The sequence below is a fragment of the Hyaena hyaena genome, unplaced genomic scaffold (genome assembly GCF_003009895.1).
Source record: "Hyaena hyaena isolate Hyena2069 unplaced genomic scaffold, ASM300989v1 scaffold_144, whole genome shotgun sequence".
Taxonomy (NCBI): Eukaryota; Metazoa; Chordata; class Mammalia; order Carnivora; family Hyaenidae; genus Hyaena; species Hyaena hyaena.
The window spans coordinates 1,456,146-1,467,253 of record NW_024080776.1 but is presented as its reverse complement, the minus strand read 5'-3'; the positions used below and the strand labels follow the sequence as shown (position 1 = coordinate 1,467,253).

The following is an 11,108-nucleotide window of genomic DNA, read 5'->3' as shown; positions in this document are numbered from 1 at the left end:
TGACACCTTTCGCCATCTGTCAGCAATCTTTCTCAATGATGTTACCTCAATGATGACTTTTTAGAAAGTTTACTTACACTGGTACTCTTTCAGTCTTCAGTTATTGCCCAATGAACTACTGCTTCATCTAAACTGTTGTGATTGGCTTTTTGAATCCAAGGAAGGTACAGAGGATTTTAGCTCTCTACTATAACATTTCTTTTCTTGACATTAGCTTCTTGTTCTATCTATTTGAGACTTGAAATTCTACTTTCAACCACTGGATCAGATTGTCTTCCTCACCATCTACATGATAGACTGTGAAGGAAGAACCCATGAGACTGGTGCACGGGAAGATACTGTTGAAATTTCTGGTAGTCACAACTAAATGACCTGTATCCAACTCACTCTTAGCTCCGTTCCTTCCATTGTACTCTTCCTAAAGCTGCCTTTCATGACTTGTGCACTTAGTTCCATTGCTGTTGCCTCCTCAGAGACCTTGCAATATCACCTCTTTCTCCCTCTCTTTTGGCTCCCCCCCCACACACAGTGTATATATCTTTAAAAAACAGCAACACAGATAAAACACTCTTTCCACCTTACGACCCAATCTTAGATATCTCTTCATTACTCCACTTTACAGACCAGTTCACTCTTCAAAACCCATTGGTGTCAGATTTTTGCTTTCACTTCACCAAAATTTCCCACTTCCAAGCTAAGAATAATTTCCACATTACATTTTTATTTTTTTTATTTTTTTAATGTTTTATTTATTTCTGAGAGAGAGAGACAGTTTGACCAGGGGAGGGTGAGAGAGAGAGAGAGAGATACAGAATTTGAAACAGGCTCCAGGCTCTGAGCTGGCTGTCAGCACAGAGCCCGTTGTGGGCTCACAAACCCACGAACCGTGAGATCATGACCTGAGCTGAAGTCGGAGGCTTAACCGACTGAGCCACCCAGGTGCCCCACATTATTACATTTTTAAAGTTTTATTCCTCCTGCCCTCTCTGTAGTGTCTGGCATCATATGCCCTTTTGGAGATGTTAGCTCCTTTGGTTGGTGAAACCAAGTTCCCTGCCTCTCTGATGCTCTTGCTCAAGCCCTCGTTCTTCTACTGCTGATCTCTCTTGTGTTCATGCGTCAGGTTGCAGCTTTTGATCCTTTGCTCTTTCTCTGAGCTATCCTGGAGGGCTCTCATCCATCATGTACCTTGATTACCTCCTCAATTTTTATCTTCCACTTAGATATCCTTTCCATTTAGATATCCTTCCTGAGTTTCAATGCTATCCAACCTATTCTTTGTCAGATCCTCAAGAATACCCCATGTGTCAAGCTCTATGTCTGTAACAAAGTTAATCATTACCTTCCAGTCATTTCCTGACTCACGCCATCTCTCCCTCCACCGCCTCCACCCAGGTTTTGTCTTGTAATTGTTCCCAAACCTGAAACCTCAAGTTCATCATTGTCTCTTTCTTCTGTCTCACCTTCTGTACTCCTCAGTTACTAAGCTCTGTTGATTCAGTTTCCTACATCTCTCTCTAATAGCTTTTCTCTTCTTTATTTTCTAGAATTCTATGCTGTTCCTGCCTTTTTCCCATACCCATCAACTGGTCTCACTCCAATGCCTTCTCCTAACTTCCACCCAAGTAGTGATGTTTCTAAAACCTAAGCCTCAATGAATTACTTTTCTGCTTAAAACTTATCTGCAAATTGTCATGGCCTAAATTACCAACTCCATGCTCCTTACTAAAGTATACAATACCCTTTTCTTTTCCCTCTTGCCCTGTGCAGACTATTCTACCCTCAGTCTTTATGTCTTGTGCACAATGGTTGTATAAAACCTTTCCTTAGTTATGGTCCTTTGCACCTGCAGCACCATCTTCTTGCAAAACTTGTCCTTAAGATCTTTGCTTAGCTAATCTTTTCTCAGCTTTTAAGTTTCACATTATGCGTCCTCTTCTTGGATACGTCTACCTCTCAAAGGCTACATAGGTGCTTCTTTAAGAAAGCACAGCCTATCTGGGCTCCTTTGACACTCTGTACTTACCCCATCAACACTTGTCATTTGGCTGTATTCATTGTTCACCTGTCTCCTTCCCGTGAATGCTTTTTGAGGGCAAAGATTTTTATTACTGTATCCCTAGTGCTTAGCAAAGAGCTTTGACTGCTAGCACATATTTCTGTCAGAGTGCTAAGCACACTGGGATGTGGTTTGTGCCTCTATTCTTCTATTTCTCTAAACAGACTGTAAGCTTCTTGAGGATTAGGAATAGAACTTATTTGTCCTGTCTCTTCAGCTCTTAGAACAGAACGTGATAGGTAGTAAGTGCTCAATCAGTGTTTGTTGACTATTTGATGAATGACACCGTGAGGAAGGGGATTTGATGGGAAATAATATTACTGAGCTCCTGCTCTGTGTTAATCACAGAGCTAAGCACTTTACACGTATTATGGATTATTTCTCATGATATCTCTTCTGGTAAATATTATGTAGATTTTTACAGAGAAGCAAATGGGGCTCAAGGAGATTAAGTTACTTGAATGGAAGCACAGTTGAAGCACCAAGACTTGAAGTCTAGTCTTTTGATTACAAATCCCATGCTCCACTAGAATACACCAGCTCCTGTAGTACCACAAACAAGGAGTCATCCCTAATTTTTAATATATAAACTAAACTTATGCAGTTTTTAAATGGGTCTCCTCTCCTTTCATAAATCTCAACTGCAAAAAAAGAAAGGACTCCAAGGGATATATTACTTTTGGGAGGGTATTCCTGCCAGGTTGGGGGAATAAAGAGATGCCAAAGCTGCCTTTAAGCAAAAAAAAAAAAAAAAAAAAAAAAAAATTATTATTCTGTCTCTATTATAGTTTTTTTTTAAATGTTTTATTTATTTCTAAGAGAGAAACAGCGTGAGCAGGGGAGGGTCAGAGAGAGAGGGAATCACAGACTGAAACAGGCTCCAGGCTCTGAGCTGGCAGTCAGCACAGAGCCCGACGCGGGGCTCGAACCCACGAACCGTGAGATCATGACCCAAGCAAAAGTCGGACGCTTAACCGACTAAACCACCCAGGCGCCCCTCTATTATAGTTTTAGAGTGAAGCAGGAAGACTCTTTCCTTCATTTGTGGGTAAGGCCAGGATGAAGCAGAATAGTGAACAATTTTGTCTAAAACAAAATCGGATGTAAGGAAGCTTCCAGATGCCCAAAAGATTCAAGAAACACAGACCTGAGTAAAATTTTTCTAAAAAATTTTAATGCTTCTGGAGTCATATATCTTCCTCACATTTCTGACTCACCTCCTTTATATTGTAATGATCAGAAGGCTAAAGCTCCAAAGGAAAGGGTTCTGAGTGTTTGTTTTTCGAGAAGAGGGATGGGAGAACTTCAGATCATTATCCCACTCTATAGCCAGGACTAGGGGAAAAGAGCCCCAAGCAATGCATTATGTGATGATAACTCCCGAAAGACAAGAAAACAGGTGGCCTTTCTGGGGATGATAGAATCAAATGAGACCCTGGTGGTCTTGAAAAAAAGATTTGGGCATGATAAACAGAAAATTCCATGAAGGTTTCCCTCCCTTCCCCAAATTTGGCCTCACTCTGACTAGACCTCAGTCTTTGAGCTGATAGTGATATCCAAATAACCACTGGCTGCCAGCAACTGAATGGTCATGGTACCTGAATGTGCATCCTAACCTGGGCCACTAGTCGGTTCATTTTTCTTTCTGCAGCTGAAGGAGAATGCAGAACTTTCCCTGGGACAACCACAGCTCCGTGTCTGAATTCATCCTTCTGGGCTTCTCCAGGGATTCCCAAATTAATGCAATCCTCTTCAACATCTTCCTCTTTCTCTACCTCTCTACACTTGTGGGCAATGGGCTCATTGTCACCTTGATCCACTTGGACTCCCGCCTCCACACACCCATGTACTTCTTCCTCAGTGTCCTCTCCATGCTGGACATGAGCTATGTCACCACTACTGTGCCCCAAATGTTGGTACATCTGATCTGCCAGAAGAAAACTATTTCCTATGTTGGGTGTGTGGCCCAGATGTACATCTTTCTGGTGTTGGGCATCACTGAGGGCTGGCTGTTCTCTGTCATGGCCTATGATAGATATGTGGCCATCTGTTACCCACTCAGATACAATGTTATCATGACCCCATGGCTGTGTGTGGCAATGGCTATCTTTTGTGGACTCTGGGGTATCAGCTGTTCCCTAGTCTACACTGTCTTCACAATGCGCCTGCCCTACTGTGGCCCCAATGAGATCAATCACTTCTTCTGTGAGATCCCTGCTGTTCTGAAACTGGCCTGTGCAGACACATCCCTCAATGACCAAGTAGATTTTATCCTGGGCTTCATCCTTCTCCTGGTACCCCTTTCCTTCATTCTGGCCTCTTATATCCGCATCTTTGCCACAATCTTGAAGATCCGCTCAGCTCAGGGTCGACTCAAGGCCTTCTCCACCTGTGCCTCCCACATCACTGTGGTCACCATGTTCTGTGGACCTGCCATGTTTATGTACATGAACCCTGGAGCCAATGCCTCCCCAGAGCGGGACAAGAAACTGGCTCTGTTCTACAATGTTATCTCTGCCTTTCTCAATCCCATCATCTATAGCCTTAGAAACAAAGATGTGAAGAGGGCTTTTCTCAAGTTAACAGGCTCAAGCAAGGCTTCTTAGAGAGGCCACTGGAGCATAGAAAGCTATCACCAGCCCTGATACCACACGTTCCACCCCATTCCCTCCCATCACCCTACGGATAGGCATGAATCACTGACTGATAGTTATGGGAGATAATATGTAAGGTTGGTGCCTGGGTGGGACCTGTTGATGGTTCCAGCAGCTGAGTTATCCTCAAACATCAAGAGACTCAGCTGTAGACAGAGTGCCAAGTCAGGACCTATGTCTGATTTATTTGTTTCCCAGGGCTCTGCAAAGAATCTGTAACAAAGTATCATTAACATTTGCTGATTGGATGAATGAGTTCATGGGACCCCTGGGTGGCTCAGTCAGCCAAGCATCCGACTTCGGCTCAGGTCATAACCTCACTGTTCGTCGGTTTGAACCCCTCGTCGGGCTCTGTGCTGACAGCCAGCTCAGAGCCTGGAGCCTGTTTCCGATTCTGTGTCTCCCTCTCTCTCTGACCCTTCCCTGCTCGCTCTCTCCCTCTCTCTCTCTCTCTCTCAGAAATAAATAAAACATTTTTAAATAATGAGTGAATGATTCATGAGGATTGAGCCTTTTAAATCAACTCAGGATAGCCGGGACACAAGGACTGACAGGACCCATTATCGGTAACTTTATTTTATCTCAATCAGGAGCATGAACAGAACTATAGAAACAGTCTCAAGAGAAAGGAAAAATGACTGGAAATAGGATTCAGAAATTGGTCATTGTCTATCCAGCACTTTTATGGGAGTGTGGGTCCCAGGGTACATAGTGAGCCCCTGCTGTGATAAAGAGATATTTTGAGGGTCTCTCGATATACAGATGAAACATCACCCAAACCATACCATACTGGGTCAGAACTCATACTTTGCAGCAAACCATCACCTTGTAAGATTGTTGTGAGACGTTAATGTAGGTTAAGTTCTCAAAATAGTGCTTGATGCATTGCATGCTTTACATAAACACTGCCGTTCTTCTTGTCATGCTCTACTTCTTTTTCCTGATACCACAATCAGCAAGCAAACAATTGAGATAATTTCAGCTTCAAAAAAGGGGTCATTCTGCTTTCTGGAAAGGGATAGTTAACATTATAAGTGAAGAAGTTGGCATTTGTATACTTCATTCTAGTGTGGATTTAGTAAATTTGGGTCTGTCACCAAGAAGCCTATGAACTGTGAATTGGCAAAACTGTAGAAAAATTACAACACCCTTTCAAGGTACCAAATGAAGAGACCCTGATTACAAACAGCCAGAACTCCTCAGATAACTTCATTGATATTTTCACATGATAGAGCTTTTTAAATAAACATTTGTTCAAATCTAAACTGAGTAATAATGGTGTTACTAGAGTACTTGATTCAAGAAGATACTGACAGGTATGGCAAGATATAATGATCATAGGGGGCCTGGCTTCTCTTACCAGTGCCAGACCGCTTCACCCATAGCTGTGGTTAGAGTCCCTAACACCTTGGAAGAGGCACAGAAAAGTTGCTTCACAGAATCTCAGGAATTCTACTGATCACACAGTACCTATCATACAAAAAAGAAAAAAAAGAAAAGAAAGAAAGAAAGAAAGAAAGAAAGAAAGAAAGAAAGAAGGAAAGAAAGAAAGAAAGAAAAAAGAAAGAAAGAAAAAAGAAAAAAGAAAAAAGGCAGGAAATGCTCCTGTACCAAGACAGGCAATACTCCAGTGAAGCTGGAATCAGAGAGGTAAGTTCTCACACAGAGCCCCTACCAACCTACATAAAATCTCCAAATTTTGCCTTCACTCTTTCTACCACCAGAAAACAAAAGAAGAAAATAGGCAGGAGTTCCTGGCATTCATTTTATCCTTGTCATGTTTCTGAATTCCCACAGTCCATTGACCTATCCCAGCTTTTCCTGTTTCAAATTTGACTTTGAATTTGAAAGTCTAAATCACCTAATGGATACAAGTGACAGGTATTCAATGAAATGATGCCATGGAAAAATATTGTCAGATTCTCACTTTAAACACAAAGGAAATGTAAAACTATTAGGCCCCCTTGTTATTAATATCAGGCCTCTTTAACCTCAGAATTATCAAACCTTCATTAACTAATAGTCCTCAATAAAACAGTGATGGCTCCAATGAAAGTGATACCGATTCAACCCAACCATATGTCATTGAAGGTGATTTGAACTCAGCAAAGAAAGTAATAATAATTGTGGTATTAATGGAAGTTATGATGATTGTAACTTGAATTTGGCCTTGCATTTCACAGCTGCTTATAGGACATTTGCTGTACCTGTTTTGGGAAGTAGAAAGGAAGGGGGCTTGAGAAGAGATGCTGGGCTTTGGGGGAGAGACACCACATGAAAGAATTAACAGTACACTTCAAGCTCCCAAATCACAGGGACAAAGAATGAATTGTAGAGATATTAAGGGCATTGGCCAGGCTCCCCACCTAGTTAATAGTGGTACAGTGGGAAGAGATGGGTTGACAAAGAGGTTTGATTAGGCCAGAGAGCAGTGTTGTGGGATTAAGGATTAGAGAGAACCAAGGAGAGTTCTGGAAGAAAGGGGGTACAGGAAATTTAGGGCTCAGGGTGGGAAATATTCCAGGTGATTAGGCAGAAGCCCATCCAAGAATGTTACCTCTAGAGAAAATTCAAGGAAATGTAGCGGAAAAGGGAGTAAAAACCACAAAAACCGCCTCACTGAGACTCAATTTAACAGAGAAATTATTGAACAATAATTTCTAACCCCAACGTTAAGTACATAACCACCTCCTATGAAATGTGCTGCCTTGTAGACCACAAATTCCAGCAAGATAGGGGCCATGACTTCTTTCTGCAGTGCCAAGGATTCGGGAATGACCGTTGGCAATCGGCTGGCTCCCATCAACGAACTGTAGGGAAGCAGAAACAGTCGTAAAGCTGGCTTAAAATCTTGCTAGCTTCTTTGATTTCTCGGTTTCACTAACACTCCCAAGTCATCAAGTGTTCTTGCTTCTCTCCTTGTCACATCTTTTAGCATCTCCCCATTCACTGCCACCATCCACTACAAGCACCTTCACAAGCCATGCCCAAGTCTCCCTCACTAAGTGCTCTTCAACCCAACCCTTCATCAGGTCTCCCAAATGATTCTTCTGAAAATACTGTGTCACCACCTCTCCTCCACCCCACCCCTCAGCCTTGATGCTTAAAAATACATGGATGGAACTTGAAGGTGTTATGCTGAATGAAATAAGTCAGGCAGAGAAGGACAGACACCATATTTTTGCACATATAGGTGGATTAGGAGGAACTTAACAGAGGACCATGAGGGAGAAGAAGGGGAAAAATAGTTGGGGAGAGGGAGGGAGGCAAACCATGAGAGACTCTTGAATGCTGAGAACAAACTGAGGGCTGATGGGGGTGGGGGAGAGGGGATGTGGGGTGATGGGCATGGAGGAGGGCACCTGTGGGGATGAGCACTGGGTGTTATATGGAAACCAACTTGACAATAATCTAAGAAAAAAAATACAGTTGTTCATCATTGTTAAGATAAAATCTATTATCTATTGCCCTGAATTATGAATGGTAGCAATTTTTTTTATCTGAGCAATTTATGAAACCTTATCACACTTTAGCCACAAGACTCACCTCTCCACTACTCTGGTCTCTGACTATCTAGTTGTAGAAGAGCCACCAGGTAGACTTCCCACATTCTGGAAGGAGCTCCAACAACCAGGAAGACTTCTCCCCCATTATTGAGGCAGCCTGCTTCCCCACAAGGCCAGAAGAAGCTCTCATCAGTTAGCAAGTCTTCTCTACCAACCACATAGCTTCTTACCCCCTCCCCAGATAGGGGAAGGAATACCTTAATAATCCATGGAATCCTTCACTTTCTGCCTGAAGCCCTCTGCAGGGCATTTTGTCATACCAGGTACTGGAGCCCATTCGTGCAGCTGTACCCACCCACCCAAATACTCTCTTTCACCTCTGAGTGAATACTTTGGGATTATACTAGCACCCAACTCCGCACTTAAGTACTAGAGAAAATCTCTATCACCTCAGAAATCCAGAACTCACTAGTCATTCATTATTCCCAGACTCTGCTCATCACCCCACTTGTCCAAGTCCCTACTTCTCCCTTTCCCCAGTTCTCTCTCTTCTTGCCATCTTAGCCCCATATTCAACAACCACCCCTCCCAGTATCCTCCACCTGGAATTCTCCCTAGGGATGCCATACTTCCTGCAGTTCTCTAAAAGGAAGGTTCTTTGTTCTCACTCCTGGCCTGTGACTTCCCAGACATTCTCTTCCTGATGACCTTTTCTCCCACCTCCTTTCTGGCCACCTCAAGCCACACTCACACTGGAGCTCATCATCCCTAAAATTGCACCACTCCCCAATAAGAATCCAAGCATTCCCACTGCACTGAGCATAAAGTAAACACTTTCTACAGGGCTCAATAGGACTATCCTTTGCTTACTTCTCAATGTCATCTCTACCTCTTTTGCTCAGTTTATTGTGACCACATGGGCCTTCTTCCAGCTCTGCAGAAAATGCACAGTCCTTTCCTGACCTGGGGCTTTTGTGCCTAGCATCCCGTTGCCTGAAATGCCTTTTCCTGGTTCTTTGCACAGTGACTCTTTTCATCCTCAGATATCAGCTAAACCTTTATTCCTTCCCAGGTAAGGCCTTGGGAAGCAGGCTTTCCTCCTCCATTTTTCTCTTTCACAGAACTCTACTTCTTTCCTCAGATAGCTACACCTTCATTTCTCAGTAACTGAGTTTAGTTTCCATTTTGAACTGTCATCCCAGTGGTGGGAGAAATAATACTAATCTTCTTGGGGTTTTCATCCCTCTCTCCCTGACTCCAAGTTCTGGAGAGCTTACAAAGTGCTGAAATATGCAGTGGTGGATGGGAGTGGGGTGAGGTGTAGTCTGGTCCTCTGTGTCTGGCACCCATTGAGAGAACCTCACACTTGTGAAGTCTTCGGTCCTTCAGGGCTACTGTGGCGTCTTCTTGGGTTGATCCAGAAGCATTGTAATTTCATGACTGTAAATCTCTTCAGATACCTGTCTTGGTTTCCCCAAGAACTGACACTGGCTGGGCCGTAATGAATGCTCAAGAAATACTGGAACTGAATCAACTCATTCCTGAGGCTTCTGGGCCACCAATGAAGCCTGAAAGGAGGCTGGATGTTCATACTAACTCTGAGGCCCTGTGCCAGGATTCTTAGCTTCATATTCATATTCTTTAGCTATCATATTAAAAGAATGAGAATCACTGCTATGTATGTATGTATAGTTTATTTTAGAGACATAGAGGTCTTAGAAACCATTACATATGGGGCACCTGGGTGGCTCATTCAATTGAGCGTCCAACTTTGGCTCAGGCCATGATCTCACAGTTTGTGGGTTTGAGCCTTGCATCGGGCTCTGTGTTGACAGCTCAGAGCCTGGAGCCTGCTTGGGATTCTGTGTCTCCCTCTCTCCCTGCCCTTTCCCTGCTTGTGCTCTGTTTCTCTCTCTCAAAAAAGAAAAGAAAAGAAACCATTACATTTAACATACTTATTTTATAGATGAGTACGGTAAGACCCGGAGAAAGAAAGTGAATTGTCCAAATCATAAAACATGTTGTGATGTTGGGACTAGAACCTAGGTCACTTCATGTGAGGTACTTTGTCCTGCCACAACACAATGCAGAGTATATCACATCAGCCCCACTAACCACATTGATTTCATCACCAAGTCAAGTCTGTGGGCTGTCATAGTTCCATATACCATGAGCTTAATTTTCAGTGTTGGCTACAGATATTCATTGATTATATGTACCACTTTGATTGTCTATATCATCTTGGCCCTCTACTGTGTCCACGTACTATGTCACTTACAATTACCATGTTTCATTTTGATTACATGTATTCTATTCAATCCAGTGCCATTATATTAGATAATATTATCACCCCCTTTATTGCCACTCTCACTGTAGAAGAATTATATATCTATACCCATTGCCATGTGATGTGTTACTTTTCTGTAGGAAGAAAATATTTCCTGCCCTTTTGCTATTGGACTTGACCATATGATTTGCTTTGGCTGATAGGATATCAGCAAAGAGATCTGTGTCACTTCTGAGCAGAAGCTTTAAGAGTTTTTGTGTGCTTTTCTGTCTGTCATATGAATGGGATATTCCAAATAGAGTCTCCTTTTTTCAAATTGAATCCAAGAATCCAATGGCAGAAGGCCACAGTCCACCTACAATTCACATGGAAAATGAGCAATAAATGAACTTCTGCTGTTGTAAGCCACTAAGATTATGGAGTTGTTTGTTATTGTACCACAATGTAGCAAGTTCATCAAGATGGTCTCCATGTTGGTTTCATGTACCATATTTGTTCCACTGACCAAGTGCTTTATTGGCTCCAATGCACAATGTTGTTTGCATATCTTATAAATGCTGTCCCTTTGGACATTTTACCTTGGGCCTCTCCTGTCTCTCAAT

General features: G+C 42.6%; 1 protein-coding gene across 1 annotated transcript; it reads left to right on the top strand.

Moving 5' to 3' along the window:
* Positions 1 to 3,720: 3,720 nt before the first annotated feature.
* LOC120236089 (putative olfactory receptor 2B3) lies at positions 3,721 to 4,665 on the top strand. The gene has a single exon (XM_039238720.1). It carries the CDS (start codon positions 3,721 to 3,723, stop codon positions 4,663 to 4,665), a length of 945 nt encoding a protein of 314 aa, XP_039094651.1.
* The last annotated feature ends 6,443 nt before the right edge of the window (positions 4,666 to 11,108 follow it).

What these genes read in the sequence shown, in the direction of transcription:
- LOC120236089 (XM_039238720.1), top strand. Translation starts at nt 3,721, where the DNA reads ATGCAGAACTTTCCCTGGGACAACCACAGCTCCGTGTCTGAATTCATC.